This window comes from Canis lupus, chromosome 1 (genome assembly GCF_003254725.2).
Source record: "Canis lupus dingo isolate Sandy chromosome 1, ASM325472v2, whole genome shotgun sequence".
NCBI lineage: Eukaryota > Metazoa > Chordata > Mammalia > Carnivora > Canidae > Canis > Canis lupus.
This window is the reverse complement of record NC_064243.1, coordinates 60896406-60914042: the sequence shown is the minus strand read 5'-3', so window position 1 is coordinate 60914042 and position 17637 is coordinate 60896406. Positions and strand designations below refer to the sequence as shown.

Sequence of the window (17637 nt, the reverse complement as noted above, 5' to 3'; positions counted from 1 at the left end):
TCTCTTCTAGTGCAGTTATTCTCAGGGTTTTTGCTTTGTTTTGCTTTGTTCCACTATGTTGCTAAAGTGGGCGCCAGAACTCTCCTACAGCCAGCTGTTCTTGTTTGTGGATATCTAATTGTTGATCTCTTGAAGGATGGAGGTTGGGATCTCACTCTGGTCTATCAGTTCTGCCATTCTGATATTTCTTTTTTTACCATTATTCAGATTATTCCCTCATCTTCCTTCTGTGTTCATTCATTCATTTATCCATTGAACAAATATTCTAGAAAGCTACGTGCCAGGCAGTATTATGGATACTGCAGTTCTATCTATGAAAAAGATGAAGTCTTTGCCTCAATAAGAGCTAATGTTCTAGTGAGAGAAACATAAGAAAAAATGTAGTAGGATGTTAAACTGGAAGTTTTTATTGAGGTACCTATGTATAATAGATATGACATTCCAAAGTGAAGAAAAAAAAATAAAAAAGTTTTTAGAGAATTTAAAAGTTTTTAAAAATTCTATGTATTTGAGAGAGAGAATGCACAAGAGAGAGCAGGAGCAGGAGAAGGGAGGTGGAGGGGAGGGAAAGAGGCAGAGGGAGAAGCAGGGTCCTGGCCAAGCAGGGAGCCTCATGTGGGGTTTGATTCCAGAACCCCTAGAATCATGAACTAAGCCAAAGGCAGACGCTCAACCAACCGAGCCACCCAGACACCCCAAGAGTTGAAAAACTTTTGTATGATCCTTCACTGCTCAGGAAATAATGAGGCTGTGTGAAGACTAGAGAGAACTTTGTGAAAAATGATTGTGAAAGGGCATTAAATTTATTTTTGAAATATAAGGTAGGCAGTAAAAGATCTCTCTTTACTGATCTCTATTTGTTTTATTGATATTTGGGCAGAGAGCTAAAAGAAGTGAAAGAATCAGCTACATGTGTATTTGAAAGGAAGAGACCCTTCACAATGGTCTAAAGATAAGAGAATGCTTAGTATGCCTTTTTTAAATTTAAAAATGTTCATTTTATTTAAATTCTATTAACATGTTATGTATTATTGGTTGCAGAGGTAGATGTCAGTGATTCATCAGTCTTATATAACACCCAGTACTCATTACATCATGTGCCCTCTTTAATGTCCATCACTCAGTTACCCCATCCCCTGAGCCCCCTCCCTAGTAGCAACCCTCAATTTGTTTCCTATGATTACTGTGTTTTAAGAATAGCAAGGAAGCCTGTAAGTATCAGAGTGAGTAGGGGAGGGTGGAGGAAGACTACTAGATGGAGATGAAATCAGAGAGGGAATTGATGGTGTCTTGACCTGGGGTGGTGTCACTGGATGTGGTAAGAAATGGACAGATGCTGGATATGCTTGATAGTGTAGTGGGCAAAATTTCCTGATAGTCTGGGTATGGAATATAACGTAAGAAAGAAATTTTGCAAGGATGATTGCAAAATTTTAGGCTGAGCAATTGGAAATGTAGGTGGGTCATTCACTCGGATGGGATAGAGATTCAGGAAGTAAGAGGAGGCAAGCATTTTGAAAAGTTGGCTTTGGAAACATTAAATCGTGAGAGTCCTATCATCTATCCAAATAGAAATGTTCACAGGCAGTTGTGTTTAAGTCTTACAGTACAAGTGAAATGTTAGGGCTGAAGATAAAAGCTAGAGTCATCACAGTATATTTGCTATTTTAAAATCACAGATCATTAAGTCTTTATGGGGTGTAGCTGCCTGAGTTTGCTAAGCTCTGTCTTCTCACTCACTTCACTCTTCTAAAACAAATAGGGATTCTCTCTCTCAAGTCAGTTTGCCCTTGACATCTCAGTAAACTCATGCTTATATTCCTTGTACATAAAGACTTTTCCTCTGAGTATATCAGCTTGTGTCTGATGAGGTCTGATTTCAGGATAAATCCTTATAGAGGACACAGAAACTTTTCTCCTGTCTCTTGGTGTATAATGAAGCTTGACTTATCAACAAACCCATATCAGTAAACTCACTGAGAACACACATAAGGTCTTCACCCAACTCTGTCTTCTTTTTGATATAGCTTGACTTCTGGAAAATTATTATCTACAGGAACCATAGTATTCTTTCTAAAATATGCATGGGATGAGGTTAGATTTCAAGCTAAATCTGCACCCACAACTGGTAACAAGTCTTTCCAGAACTGTTAGCCCATCTAAGTAGGTAAACCCTCACCTATAGTCTCCACATTTGAAAGCAACAAATTCTGTTACTTCCTCTTAACATTCTCTTTGTCCTTGTGGGTTTATGGCTCTTGTATTTCATCATCATTTTAGTAGGGTTTCTGGATAGAGTAGAAATAAACACATGTGTTCAAGTTGCCATATTTAACAGGTCAAATAATTTTACCTAATAAAAATTCATAATTTTTTCCATAAAATGTTTCTTATAGGATGTTTCCAGTTATAGCAGATGTATATCATCCAGGTGACCTGGCTTAATAGCAAAATAAGTTTCCTGAAATGATGAGAAAAAGGCATTAAAAATTACTCAGTGCTTACTGTTGGTCATCCAACAGTACCTTGACATTTTATTATAGTTTTGTAATTCACTAGAATATCGTGAGTATTATTGGGTTATATTAGCACTTTTTTATATGTGTATTAGAAAAAAAGATTACTAAACTTTCACAGAAAACCTCAAGTTGCCAAATTCTATTAAATAGAGTATTTCTTGGGGAGCCTGGGTAGCTCAGTTGGTTAAACATCTGCCTTCAGCTCAGGTCATGGTCTCTGGGTCCTGGGATTGAGGTCCATATCAGGCTCCCTGCTCAGTGGGGAGTCTGCTGCTCTCTCTCCCTCTTTCCCTCCCCCTTGCTTGTGCTCTCTTGTCTCTCTCTCTCAAAAAAAATAAATAAAATCTTAAAAAAAAAAGTTTACAACTTCTAATTCAAATGTTATTTTAGGGCCTTGATATCTTTAAACACATTATCCTAATGCCTATATTTAGCATCAACAGGAAAACACCTGGGAAATGAAAGAATATGATTAATTTTATTGCTGAGAGACTTATATCAATAAATTTGAAAACTGCCACTAAAATATTAAATATTATAGAACATAAAGGCTATTCAAATCTATGTACAAAGAAACTGGCCTGGAAAACATATTTCAAAAGTAGTAAAAGGATTAAAAATAGTAATAGAGGGATAAATACAGGTATCTGAAGAATTTAAATTAGACTATTACAACTGGGATCCCTGGTGGTGTAGCGGTTTAGCGCCTGCCTTTGGCCCAGGGTGCGATCCTGGAGACCCGGGATCGAATCCCACGTCGGGCTCCTGGTGCATGGAGCCTGCTTCTCCCTCTGCCTATGTCTCTGCCTCTCTCTCTCACGGTGTGCCTATCATGAATAAATAAAAACAAAAAAAAAATAAAGTTGTTAGACTATTACAACTTTACTTACATAATGCAAGTATTATATGCCAAGATTAAAGGAAAATCAACAAAACTACTGTCTTTATATGGATAAATAATTGATGAACAGAAAGATCTCAAACACAGATTTTTAGAACTGGAAAGAATCATTAAAGGTAATATGTAGTAGTACTTTGTCAATTATTTGTATACATGTCTCCCTTACATGCTACGTGTCTCTCACCAGATTATCAGGATTAGGAGTTTGTCTCACCAATTTTATTGTTCACTAGTTTTAGCATAGCATGTAGCAAAGTACTTCGCACATGGCAGATATATATGTTTGATTAGTGGATGGCTAGTGAGTGATTTTCAGAAATGATCAGTGACTCTAAAAGAAGGAATCAAGTGCATTTCCTCAATTCCCTCCTCCTTTTGATTTGTAGTCTTAGCCTATGTGTAGGATGCATGCACTCTTCTCTCTGCTTTCCTCCATGGGGGTGGCCTGCTATTTTATAGCTATGCAAGTGATTGGGTAGGTAAAGGAAAATTTAGTGATGAAATATTAGCAAGTCTGTTTTGACACATACGTGAGTTACATCTTCAATTAATATTTTTTCCTTAAAGATTTTAAGTAATCTCTACACCCAGCATGGGGCTTGAACTCACAACCCAGAGACCAGAGTCACATGTTCCACCAACTAAGCCAGCTAGATGCCCCCTGCTTCTCCCTCTGCCTATGTCTCTGCCTCTCTGTCTCTCATGAATAAATAAAATCTTAAAAAAAAAAGGATACAAATAACCTGTCTGTAAATATACTTATAATAAATCAATAAACTGTGTCTCTGATCCTTGGAGTAAATTTCTAGAAATGGAATTATTGAATCAAAAGTTCTCGATACATACTGCCAATCTCCTTTCCAAGATTTTGCCTATTTATACCTCTAATAAAAGAGATTACTATAAAGGATTACTATAAAAGAGTATTTGTTTTGTTACATACTATTCAGTGCTAAATACGTACATGCTCTAAAACTATGCTAATTTTGTAAATTTAAAATGGTTACCTTGTTTTAGCTTGCATTTATTTTGTTTTTGATTACCAGTGTGTGTGGCTGAAGATTACTTCTTGTGGCCTATTATTCATTATTACATAGCATTTTAATTTCTTCAGTTTAATATTTCACTATATCACTAATTTGAATTTTTTAATATTCAGAGAAGTACTTTATACATTACTTCTGGGGTAACATTATTGGTTATTCTTTACACTTAAAAAAAATTCCACAGGAAATAATGTTAAGGATTAAAAATCTTATTAAAAGTTTACAGTGATATAAAATTTAGCTGCGTGGTTAGTTATATTTATTTTGCATTTCATTATACACTGTGGGTCATGGAATTTCAATAAAACTTTTGTTATTGAAATTTGTGCAGTAGTCATTGCATATTACTGCCATCTTCAGGTGAGATGGTTATTGTAAGTTAGAAGGCCATTGGCAATGTTTATTGTACTTAATGTATTTGATGCTTTATGATCATTGTTTAAATCTCCATCTTTCCCATGGTTTTCTCATTTACTTTTTGTCATTTGAGTGGTGTGGTTTGTGATATGTGTATTTTGCATAATTTGAAAAAAAAATCCCTGTAGTAACCTATGATTAGGAGAGGTAAGCAGAGAAGATAGCATTCCTTTCCACTGTATTACCAACAAAATGCACACGTGGTAGCAATGATTAGCTCAGGCAGTGTCACCTGCCTATGTCTTGTTTGTCTGGGATTGAGAGAAATTGCATCTTTCTAATATGGATTCAGAAATGAGAGTCACCTAAAATGAATAAAGTATTACGTGCCAATTATACATCAATTTAAAAAGAGGAAAACAATTTTAAAAATGAGGCTATTTCCCGCAAATCGGTGACAGTATAGAGGGTCATAGACAGTAAAAAAAAAAAAAAAAAAAGTAATGACTTTATTTTTGCTAAAAAAGTTTCAATAGAGCCATTGTCTGCATGATAAAGTCTAACTTTTGTGATATACTACATAGTCTTGGTCTCTAATAATCTAGATGACCAATGTTTTTGAGAATTACTACACAAAGATTCCTCGAACTTGTTTCCCAACTGAGCACTAGTATACTTGGGCCAATCAGGAAATGCATGCACCTTGAAATTAATTACTAGTTCAAGTTGGGCATCAATTAACACCATTTTTCTCCTGGTGGGGTGAAGGGAATCCTGGACCAATTATCATTTTATAACTCTTCTGGTTTGAGCTTTCAGTTACACTATATAAACACACCAATTAAATATTGTTTGAATGATTTAAAATCATTTTTAGTTTGGTATAACACAAAGCACCTTAGAAATATGTAATAGCTCTTCATTATTATCATTATATAAAGCCATAAATAGTACTATGTAGTAATAAGTCACATTTCATTTTTTAAGACTTTTATTTATATGTTCATGAGAGACACACACACACACACACACACAGGCAGAGACACAGGCAGAGGGAGAAGCAGGCTCCATGCAGGGAGCCCGACCTGGGACTTGATCCCAGGTCTCCAGGATCACACCCTGGGCTGAAGGTGGCATTAAACCGCTGGGCCATTGGGGCTGCCCTTAATTTGGTTTTGAATATCATTCTTTCTCTTGGGATTATCTGTTTACTTAAAAGAAACGCTTTTATTGACAGAATGGTATCAGTCAGAACTGGCTGACTTGATTTTCATTCCATTAGCTTATTTTTTCTTAGTTTTAAACATGTCTAGAAATATGAAAGCATATGCTGAGCTCTAAAACCAATAAAAGCAAAGGAATATTATGCAAAAATTATGAATGATATGATTTACTATGTTTAGCATACTCAATTTTTAAAATAGGTAGTTATAGGTATGTAGAAGATGAGAGATCATGTCAAAGGTGAAAGCTATGACTAATAGGTAGAATCTGACTAGTTGAAGAAGTACAAACATATTCAGTCAGTTGTAGGAGTTTAAATTGGGTTCTTGCAGAGCAGTGTTCATGGATGATCAATTTCTTTTCCAGAATATATGGTGCTATTTGCCACAGTGTTGGATACTGTAGATTGACTTGCTCATCTTCAAATCCACACTCCTGCTGTGCCTTTCTATTTTATAAAAGCTGTTAGACTATCAATGGGATTTTTAGACTTCTTTGCAGCTTGTTCTGGATATGCATTAGTTTCTGCAAATTAAGTACACTTGCACAATTTGGAATGTAACCTAAATGTTTTATGTCTTTTCTTGGTTGTGTATATGTTGGTAAACACAATCATGAAAATGTGACATTTTCTGTAGTAGCATTTCATAACCCTATCTCCAGCTTCCTATGGTGTTTGAAACAATTTCAGCGGAGATGGTGGCCATACTTCAGTGCCCAGTAAATGGCTCTGCGGTATTTGATGGGCATTTGTGCTGATCATAGAGGCTTCCAGATCCAGGTATCTTCCAGATCCCTGAAGTTGGCTGTTGCTCTGTGTTCACAAATTCCAAAGTTTCATGGTAGGACAGAAATACTATTTCTACTGCAGGGTAAGTTCTGTAGTGCTCTAAGAATAATTTCTGGAGCCTTCCTCTCTTGCCTTCCTAGTAATTTTCTTGACTCCTAAATATCTGTACATCTTAAAATACCTAGAGTGGTTTTTGTTTCCTGACCTGAACTGCGACTGATTTAGTCCTTTACTAAAAATGTATACGACTGGCAAAGTCAGGATGGTATTACCACAGGGATATGTGGCAGAGACCAATATCCATTCTTCTTTCTCTTAGTAACTGAAGATCCTAGTGTTTCTTAGCCAGGCTAAGACTTCACTTCTTAGTTCTGCTGCAGCTACCAGTGCTCATATAACTACATCTTAGCTAATGAGATGTAAACAGAACTGATGTATGTCACTTTCTGGTGATGTCCTTGCCTGTTTCTCTTCTCTATTGACTGAGAAACAGATGTAGTCATGGAAAGTGGAGAAGTCACCTTGGGCCCAAAGATGAAAAATTCTTGTTGATGATGGCAAAGCTACCCTGCCAGCCTGAGATTTACTATATTTGGATGGCAACATTGAGATATAAAATAAGCATCTTTCTGCCTTAAACAACCATATTTTTGCTCCTCCTCCCCCCTTTCTTTTACAGTGGCTTATACTGTGACCTAAACTAATACAAGATATACATGAACTCTGAAGTTTAAGGTCAAGTCAGAAAATGACTGCATGTTACTCTATTAACAGGTACTCTTCCTATAAACATATACCATATATTTATAGGAATGACTTAGAGTAGCTTATCTACAATTCTTATATTAAGAGTTGAGTAAAGTACTTAAAAACTGCAGTAAGTCAAATATTCAAAAACAAAGTTCAGTTATACTTTAGAATGAATGTATTAAAACCTTGCTTTCAAAGAGTGAGCTTCTTGTCTTACTTGCCTACTGTTAGAAGAATCGATAGACAAGATAGGACTGTAGCTCAGAGGCTAATTCAGAATATTCTTTAGGCTAAGTTAGGTGAGATCACTACATGAACTCTGTACATAAAGAAAAACAGACATCAATACTAATTCAAATTCTTTATCCAGGACATTGGAGCATGCTGAACACTAATATTCTAGGTAAATGGTCAAAGCTATGTGAGACTTTTAGAAGAATTTTTCATCAGAAAGATTTTGGTTTTCATACCAAATGACAATATCCCTCTGGGAAAAAGCAAAGTCCACTCTGAATAGGAAATCTTAGATATAAAGAAGGTTTTAATATCAATGTTTGAGGTTTATATTCTCATTTCACTCTGATTTATTGTATATTAAAAAAGAACCAGTTTCAAAACTTTGAAAATTTGAAATGCTTTACTACTCTCTTATTAGATTTTGTAAGTCAGACTTGACCAAGTTCTATTAAATATTCAATTCAAAGCTGTAGAAATGAGCAACAACTTCCCCAAATTTAAGGCCTTTGTTAGTCTTTTACATGCATTATCTCATCACAAGTTAATGAGTCCCAAGCACCTTTTATGCCCACAGTCTAGTTTCTGTTTTTAGTCAAAGCAAACATATAAAAACCATGTTTTAGGTAACTGACCTTGCTACTGCAGCCATGTATGTTTGGAACAAAAATCAGTTCCTTGGCAAAAGTCCACGGACATAACGGAAGACCAGCAGTTTATGCCATCATCAGAAACTCATCCTATTAGGAACAATATGTATCGGATAATGGGATGATATCTAACTGATCCAGAGTCTGTAGCAGATAGCATTCCTTTGGAAACAGACTCCAAGAATCTGAGATTTGTATGCAGACTTAGTGTGTGTTCTTGGAGACAGTATCTGGTAGACCTTTGGGAAGTAAAATTAGGAATAAGAAGTTCAGCTGTAATGCCCTTGCAGCAGAGGCTTCAGGAAACACATGAGGAGTTCTGAAACTGCGATGCTTTAGAATTGTTCCAACCGAGACACAAAAGATGGTCTATTAGATACCGATTACATTTATTCATTATTAAATTATTTTTTAAAAGACTTATTTACTTGAGAGAGAGTGCATGCACATGTGTGCACATGCAAGCAGGGTAAGGGGCAGAGGGAGAGAAACTCAAGCAAACTTCCTTTAGCAGGGAGCCCACTGCTCATTCCCACTGCTCAATCCCACAGATCATGACCTGAGCCAAAACCAAGAGTTGAACACTTAACTGAGCCACCCAGGCATCCCTATAGTTGGTTATTTTAATATCCAGTCTGATAATTCTTATAGGAGGATGACTGAATTTATTTATATTTATCAGTATTTTAGACTTTTTCTATCATGTATCTTTGTATATTTCAATTTTTCCTATTTTTCTTATGCTTCTGTTTTGTTTTTTCTTAAAATATTATTTATTTATTTGAGAGAGTGAGAGAGAGCGCCAAGTGGAAGAGTGCACACAAGCAGTAGGAGGGAAGCAGAATGAGAGGCAGAAGCAGATTTCCTGCTGAGCAGGGAGCCTGACATGGGGCTTGATCCCAGGACCCCGGGATCCTGACCTGAGCTGAAAGTAGATGCTTAACCAACCAAGCCACCCAGGCATCCCTCTTTCCTTACTTTTTAAAAAAATGATTGGGACTTTTTGCTTTTCTCTCATTTCATTTTTGCTTCCGTTTTTTGAATCTAAATTCTCTAATTTTGTAATGGTTATATTTGAAATTTTACTATGCCTACCTAACCAATATCTTAAAACTTCATTTGGAAAAATACAAGAATTGAATACTTCAACCTATTATTAGGCTTCCTACTTACACATGATTATTCATTGTATTTTAGTGTTATGCATTTTTACCTTCACAAATTAGAATATCATAGGTTATTATTATTTTATACAGACAATATTCATTAAGATTTACTTAAATGCATTACCACCCTCACTTGCTGTTCAACTATCTTCCCTTCTTGTGTCTCAGGCACTCTATTAAGTTTGTTTTTCTTTTTCCTAAGTTATATCCTTTAGAACGATGGTTCTCAATCTGTGCAGTTCAAATCATCCATGCTTCCCAAGATGATATTTTATAAATACGTGGGGGACATTTTGTTAGCACAATGAACAGATGGCAGTTACCGGCATTTATAGTGTGACCTAGGGATGTTGAACATCTTGAATCACACACCCGACAATCTCCCACACAAAAGAATTGTTTTGGTTCCTACACGACTCCCAATGATTCTGTTGGACACATTCAAGTAGGTAAAAATGTCTTGATAAGTGTTTGAGTATAGGAATGCGTTCCACCTTATATTTGGCACAGTTTTAACACACTGAATTTTCCAGGAATGCAAACACTACATAAATCAAGGAAAGACTGATTTTATTTTGTTCTGGATTTTCACCATAATGGCTTGCTAATTCAGAAAAATCACATCACTCATAGCTATGTTCATCTTGGATGTCTGAGGTGCCAACATAACTCCTCTGTCTTAATCTACACATGTAGCTGTCATATGCTGGGGATTCTATGCACGTGCACACACACGCTTACATACTGAGTTTTATACAAATGAAGTTACAAGTGTGCCTACCCGGGTAGTATGTTTTTTCTTAATGTAGTAGTGAGACCATCAAGATTAAGCATACATTTTTTTTTTTTTTTTTACCAAGAAACATGCTGCCACAGTTGGCAAGGACATAGTATACTTTTACCCTTGAAGTAACAGCACAGGTATCAAGGGAATCGCTGATCCTGGCTAACACGTGAAGCGTACCAGCTGTTATTGACGGAGAAGTATACACTGCGAGCTAGGTAAAGGATAATTCATTGGCATTAAACCACTCTTCAGCGGCTCGGGACTATTCATTCCATGGACACCAGGATCGGATCCCAATGTTACCTTGGACATGACCAGGGTCTGGGGATTTATCTAGATAGGGGGCTGGATGAAGGTCTATCGGTATCCACTGCAGCTTCTTGCACAGGCTCCCCACAGCGTCACTAGGGAATCCACTTGTGAGTCCATGCAAGCTTCATCTCTAACTCGTAAACGTGCCAAATGCGGCCCTTTCGGTTGTGGCCTATTTGCTTCTGCAGCCTCCTCAGCTCCTCTAACTGTACTGGCTCCAGGACCGGCATAGGTGATGCTTCTCTCCTCGCTTCTTTCCTGGACTCCTTCACTGGGTTAAAAGAGGGCTCTGCATTTCCGCAACACACCTACCTGGCGCATTTCTTTCTCTAACACCACACTGAACTGCGCTGTGGTGAAAACGCGGACATCTTTTTGTGCCTGACTACGAGCGCGTCTTCTCCACAGCTCCTGGCAAGGCGATCGGTAAGGGGAACGGATCACTAGATGTTGGCTGTGAAAAGAAAAACGACAGCAACGTCACATTTCGATACCGCTCACGTGATTAAAACGTTTCAGCTCCTCTTCCGTTTCCCAACTCTTTCTCTTCGTTCTCTGTGCCCTCCCACCTACGAACCCGAGGCCAAGGACAGGCAAGCGCACCTGACGCCTCCTTCAGGAGCCCGGCAGCTCTCCCAAGCGGCACTCCCTCCCGCCTAGGAAGCCACGTCAACGCGCTGACGTCACGCGCGCCGCTGGCGTCCCGCCGTCAGGCCCGCCCATCAAAGCCTACCGGGATCTCTCTCTCTCTCTCTCTTTTTTTTTTTCTTGCGGTCAGCGGGGACAGCTTGAACTGCGGTCGCACGGAAGGCCGGCAACGACGAGTTCCAAAGGCGGCGGGTCCTTGCGGACTCCTGCTTCCTCAGAGTAAGACGGCTTGTTTCCCAGAGAGACGCACGGGCGGCCGAGGGCCCGCCCCCAAGCGCCGGCCGCGGTCTCCCGGGGAACGACGCGGCGCGCGGGCCGGGGCTGGGTGGGGGCGCGCGTGCGCATGCGCGTGCGCAGTGCCGCGGCTTTTGCGCCGACCGGGAGGGACGGGCGTGTGCGCTGCTTTCTTGCAGGGAGGATGGCCCAGTCCTCGGGCGAGGACGCCGTGGTGCTGCAGGCGATGCTGAGGCAGCTGTTCCAGAGCGTGAAGGAGAAGATCACGGGGGCTCCCTCCCTCGAGTGCGCCGAGGAAATCCTCGTACATCTGGAGGAAACTGATGAAAACTTTCACAAGTAAAAAAAGCTTTTTGCTGTCTTCAGCAGACAAACCTTCCCCGCCCGATCCAGAGAAGGGCCAAGTGTAGTTAGAGGATGTTCGATTATTGTCGTTAAAATAGCGCCCGAGCCGGAGGTTCTTTTTGGTTCGTTTACACAAATGCCGAATTTAATGTTTTATTTATTCTTTACCTACTCTTCCAAAGCTGCCGCCGCCCCAGTGCCACAGCCCGCCTGTCCTAATTCTTCATTTTTCCTCATGGGCAGTTCAGTAGCGCTCGTGGCGAAGCGTTCACGTTCTTCCAAGAGCATTCAGTCAGTCCCCGAGATCTCGCTTGCTGTGCCCTGAGGTCTTCCAGGGGCTGCACCGGTTGACCATTCTGAGCACGGCAGGGAATACTGAAGTGAGATTTTTTTTTTTTTTTTAGAAAAAGATTTTATTTATTTATTCATGAGAGTCACTGAGAGCAGCAGAGACATAGGCGGAGGGAGAAGCAGGCTCCTCACGGGAAGCCCCATGCGGGACTCGATCCCAGGACCCCGGGGTCAGGCCCTGAGCGGAAGGCAGACAGACGCTCAACCGCTGAGCCTCCAGGCGCCCCTGAGGTGATGTAATTTCTTTCCTGTGGAAAAGCTTGAGTTCTTAAAAAGGGAGAAGCCACATACTCAAGTGTCCTGGTACAGGCAGAAATACAAGTGCTGCAGAAGGGCTACAGAGTGCTCGATGTGGGAGCAGTAGAGTTTTAAGTTTGAAGGAGAGAGGTGCCCTTTTGAGATTATCCTGGAAGGTTATGTTTCTTTAGAGACGTTTTTTCCCTTTGTTTTGGTTTAATTTAAGTTAATCATCTCCTTTTGAAAAGGCTTGTTGCAGGTACCTCAATTAATTATTACTGGCAGAAGTATTTTAAATTCAGTGTTTGTATTTCATTTTGATCTCACGGAGATAAAATTTGAAATAATGAAATTTTCGTGATGAAAATTTTTCTCATGTTACCTTTTTATTTTTTTAAGATTTTATTTATTCGTGAGAGACACAGCGAGAGAGAGAGAAAAAGAAAGAAAAAGAAAGAAAGAAAGAAAAAAAGAAAGAAAAAGAAAAAAAAGAAAAGTAGGTTCCATGCAGGGAGCCCAATATGGGAATCGATCCCGGGTCTTCAGGATCACGCCCTGGGCTGAAGGCAGGCACCCAACTGCTGAGCCACCCAGGCGTCCCTTTTATTTTTATCTTTATTTTTATTTTCTTCTTATTATTTTTTTTCATGTTTCCTTTAAACTGACTCTTGGGTGCCCTGAGGTTGTATTTATGGGGAACTCCTACCCATTTCTTACATGGGCATAAAGGGATCCTTGAGCCCTTTAATGTAAAAGTCTGTTTGTACTTGCAATTTTATAGGTTGTATTTACGGTTGTCACCAGATTCTCAAGGGAGTTTTCAAAAGTGTGGAATTCTTGTTAATATAGAGTTCCTAATTTCATTAATATTTCTGGTGATGCATATAGTCTCTTTGTATTTCCATGATTTTCTTGTTTATTTCTTCATTAAATCCTCTAAGAGCTGTACAGCAGACTATAGAATAATTGCAACTTCCTCAAGTTAAGGTTTAACAATGTTTTGTAAACTCATATAATACGAATTTATCTCACACAGAATCCACTTAAACATCAAGTTTGGGGTTTCATTTCTGGTTTTTATTTCATATGCAAGCAGTTTAAATGATTTGTAAATTAGTATGTCACTTTTTGCTAGATTCATATTTTGAGCATTTTTTTATTTCATCTAGATTTTCAAGTTTATTGCTATAAAGTTTTTCATTAATATCCTGTTACCTTTTTAATATTTTTTAGTATCTATATTTATATGTCCCCTCCTTTTTTAAAAAGATTGTATTTATTTATTTATTTATTAATGTGAGACATACAGAGAGGCAGAGACACAGGCAGAGGGAGAAGCAGGCTCCATGCAGGGATCCCGATGTGAGACTCGATCCCAGGTCTCCAGGATCACACCCTGGGCTGAAGACAGCACTAAACCGCTGAGCCACCTGAGCCGCCCCTATTTCCTTCTTTCTTTTCTTTTCTTTTCTTTTCTTTTCTTTTCTTTTCTTTTCTTTTCTTTTCTTTTCTTTTCTTTTCTTTTCTTTTCTTTTCTTTTCTTTCTTTTCTTTTCTTTTCTTTCTTTCTTTCTTTCTTTCTTTCTTTCTTTCTTTCTTTCTTTCTTTCTTTCTAATTATTTGTGCCTTCCCTCTTCTGTTCTGCTAGGGGTTTATTTTGTTAGTCTTTTAAAAGAATCATCTCTTGGCTTAGTTTTTCCTTTCTCTTAGGTGTATATTTTATGGTTTTTACGTTTCTGCTCTTTATTTTTTTTTCTTCTTGGAAAATTTTAAAACTTTTGTGATTAGTGGTTAGCTCATTAATTTGCAGCTTTTCTTTTTAGTGTGTTTAAGGCTACATACAACCCTGCATTGTTTTCGCTGCTCCAATTTTAAAATGTTTTTCAAATTAAAGTTAGGTCATTGTTGTTCCTCTCAGCAGTCTAATGACTGTTGTAATAAAGTAATTTACTCTTCAACAGTGCATTAGATTAAGTGCCTGCTGATTAGCATAGTTAATGTTCACTGTTTACTGCAGAGATGCTTTTGGCCTGCCTAAAAAATCCAGACACTCTCAAGTTAGAACTACTTTGTAGTGTTTAAGATTTATGATCCTAAAGTATTTTAAGTGGTTTGTAATCTTAAAAGCATAGATGGTAAAATTTACATATTGGTTCACTAAGCTGAGATCTGTGTCTTAGGAGGAAGAAACTCTTTGTATAGGAGAGGAAAAGAGAAGATGCTTGTCTTTGGTGTTTTTGTAGACTCTTAGAATTCAGAGTTGGATGATATATTAAAGGCCACTTAAGTCCAGGTCCTCATATTTTGTCTTTGTTTTCATTGACCTAACTCTTCTTGAACATTGTGTGTTCTTGGGTCACTTAAAGTATATATGGCTTCCCAAAGTGTTTTCTACTTCAGAATTATCTATCTTCCCATCTCCACTATCAGAACATTGGTTTTTTAAATCCACTCAATGTTGTCCTGGTATTGGCAAGAACAATTTTATTAAACAGACTTATAGTGGAAACTGGTGTCTTTAGACTACTGTATTTTTGTAAGAAGATGGTTAGGACAATTGAATCCATACATGATGGGATTTCAGGTAGTATAATAAACTAAAGTGGGGGAAAATGCAGTCATATTTGGGGAGAAACCGTAGTGTAGGTAGTAGTAGCCCTACATGGGGCTTCGGCCCAATGGGTAGTTTACCTGAACTATCTCTGCTTTCCAGAGCCTCTTCTATTTTTTTTTTTTTTGCCTTGAACTGTACATATTCTCTAAAAGATCCAAGCTTTCCTCTTTGTCTCTGAAAGTGGCAGCTGGGATTTGGGACTTGTGGAAAGGGAGAGAAGAAGGGATGAGGACATTGCTTTCATTATGTGCATATGTGTCGTGTAGATTTTGACACCTAAACTGGCCCCCAGAAAACGACTGGCCCTGGTTTTCAGTGCTGGCTACACCAGAATCTGTTTGTCCCCATGTATAAAAATACTGATGCTTGGGCCTCTTCATAAATGAATCAGAATTTCCTGGGGGGCTTAGGAGAGGGTGCATCGTAGGGGTTGGGCCTTGTTTTTGAAAAAACTCTCTAGGTGATTCTAACATGTAGCCAGGGTTGAGAACCACATAGAACATATTTGCTTAGATTTATGCAAGAATCTCATGTGTGTATTTTAGTAGTTATCAATCCTGATGATTGTAAAAGTCTCTAATGCAGATGTTCATGTTTGTAGCCCTCACATCCAATATACTTTTGGTTTGATACAGATGGAACACAATATTTATTGATTTGGGTTTATCTTTTGTTTTGCAGAAGAATCTACCAGTGATTTTTTAAATTAGTGAACTCTAGGGTGTTTAAGTGGTAACTTCAAGAAAACATCCATTGTGTAAAGTGATATCCATGTATAGTAAATTACTAAGAATTATATATGTGCTTCCATAATTAATGAATGTATTTTTAATAATTGTTTATTATGATCCAGAAGTCTGTTCTTTGACCTCAAAGGTTGTGGGTAATGTTAAATACCCATTCTTTCTATTACATAACCTTTTTTTATATGCTAATATGATATATAAAGTTAGGTTGGTCATATAATAAGTCTTTTGATTCTGAAATAAGAATTCCAAATATCAGCATTATAATTCATGACTTACTCTAATAAAGTCTCTTTTTAAAGAGTATCATTGCTGATAATTTTTTTCTATATATGATTGAAAAATTTGTTTAAATAGCTAACAGAATGATTTCTTGAAACAAACTTGTACTAGATTTTTTATGTTTTTCTGTCATTAATAGTATTCTGTATCAGTGCATATTTTGGTATATTTTGAACATGTCATAAGTTCATGAAAAATCAATTTTCTTGGAAAAAATCTAGGTAATAAAGCTGGAGAAAAAAATTGAAAAAAGTGAATGTTCTTTTACTCAACTTTGTAAAATTTTCCTATGTAAATGTGAAAAATTCCATATTCATCAGTAGTAAAGCCAAGTAGATGAGGCACATTGTGCCAGTATTTCATTTGAGCTGCTTCTGAAATGTGGTGAGGTGAACATTTTTCCTTAGTAGCAAACAACTATACTTTTGGGTTTTAATGTTCCTCTTTGAGGAATATTTAGAAAAAGATATTTCGCATTCATTTGGTAATAGTGTATTTGAAACCAAATTTTTGCTTTTTCTCATTAAATTACTTTTTTTTCATTAAGTTAATTTTGAGGTACCGTAAGGTTAGTTAAATATATGTATAATGTATTTGGTTTGGGAAGTGTCAAAGTATAGCTATGTGTAGTAACAGTTTTTGCATTAGGATTACCATTATTGTTACAACTGGAATTTAGTAAGGTCAGGTATTTTGTCTAAGGTTACAAGATTGACCAGTGTAAGATTTAGAACTTAAACCTGAAGCAGAGAGATTCATAGATTTCTAAAGGTATAACATTTATTCATTATGTAGATCATGTTCTTTAAAAAATAAGAAACTTTGTTATTAGAAAATTTTAAGATGAACAAGGAAGAAATATTAATAGAGTTCAGTTAAAATACAAAAGAATGGAAGTTGTATTTATTGTAATCAATGGCAAGGATGTATTATTCCCTATATTTCCAGTGCAGTTAGAGTATGTTAATCTGAAAATGTTAACACAGGGGCATCTGCTAAAAATAAATCTGAAAGGTATCTACATTGTAGCAGAACTAACTTCATTAAGCCTATGAAGGATTGTCTATAATAACTTATTAATAATGTAAATTTTTTTGAGGAAAGTTTTACATTTCTTAAATTTTAAGCATAGAGGTGATCCGCCAATATCTTTAGTGGTCAGGGTTTTTTTTTTTATTTTTTAAAGGTTTTATTTATTTATTCATGATAGACACAGAGAGAGAGAGAGAGGCAGAGACACAGGCAGAGGGAGAAGCAGGCTCCATGCAGGGAGCCCAACACAGGACTCAATCCCAGGACTCCAGGATCATGCCCTGGGCCAAAGGCAGGTGCCAAACCCTGAGCCACCCAGGGATCCCTAGTGGTCAAGGTTTTATAATGCTTGGAGTAAGTGGATGTTGAAAGGTCAAACTGGCATTCTGCAGGCCATATTTGGTCTGTGGTTG

The 17637-nt window shown here is 37.6% G+C and overlaps 1 protein-coding gene and 1 long non-coding RNA gene across 5 annotated transcripts in view; one reads left to right on the top strand and one right to left on the bottom strand.

Moving 5' to 3' along the window:
• Nucleotides 1-10190: 10190 nt before the first annotated feature.
• On the bottom strand, nucleotides 10191-11480 carry LOC112644497 (uncharacterized). The gene is made up of 2 exons (XR_003126427.3): nucleotides 11340-11480; nucleotides 10191-11190 (listed from the first exon to the last, which is right to left on the bottom strand). It is a non-coding gene; the product is annotated as an uncharacterized LOC112644497 (long non-coding RNA).
• A 2-nt stretch (nucleotides 11481-11482) lies between these two features.
• Nucleotides 11483-17637, top strand: part of TBC1D32 (TBC1 domain family member 32) — a 209004-nt gene continuing 202849 nt past the window's right edge. For all 4 annotated transcript variants that reach the window (XR_003126426.3, XM_025422883.3, XM_049115029.1 and 1 more), the window contains exons 1-2: nucleotides 11483-11603; nucleotides 11798-11957. Coding sequence is in view for 3 of the 4 variants with exons in the window: in XM_025422883.3 (XP_025278668.1) it covers nucleotides 11803-11957 (155 nt within the window). In the remaining variant the exon portion in view is untranslated. The remainder of the gene's footprint in view (nucleotides 11604-11797; nucleotides 11958-17637) is intronic.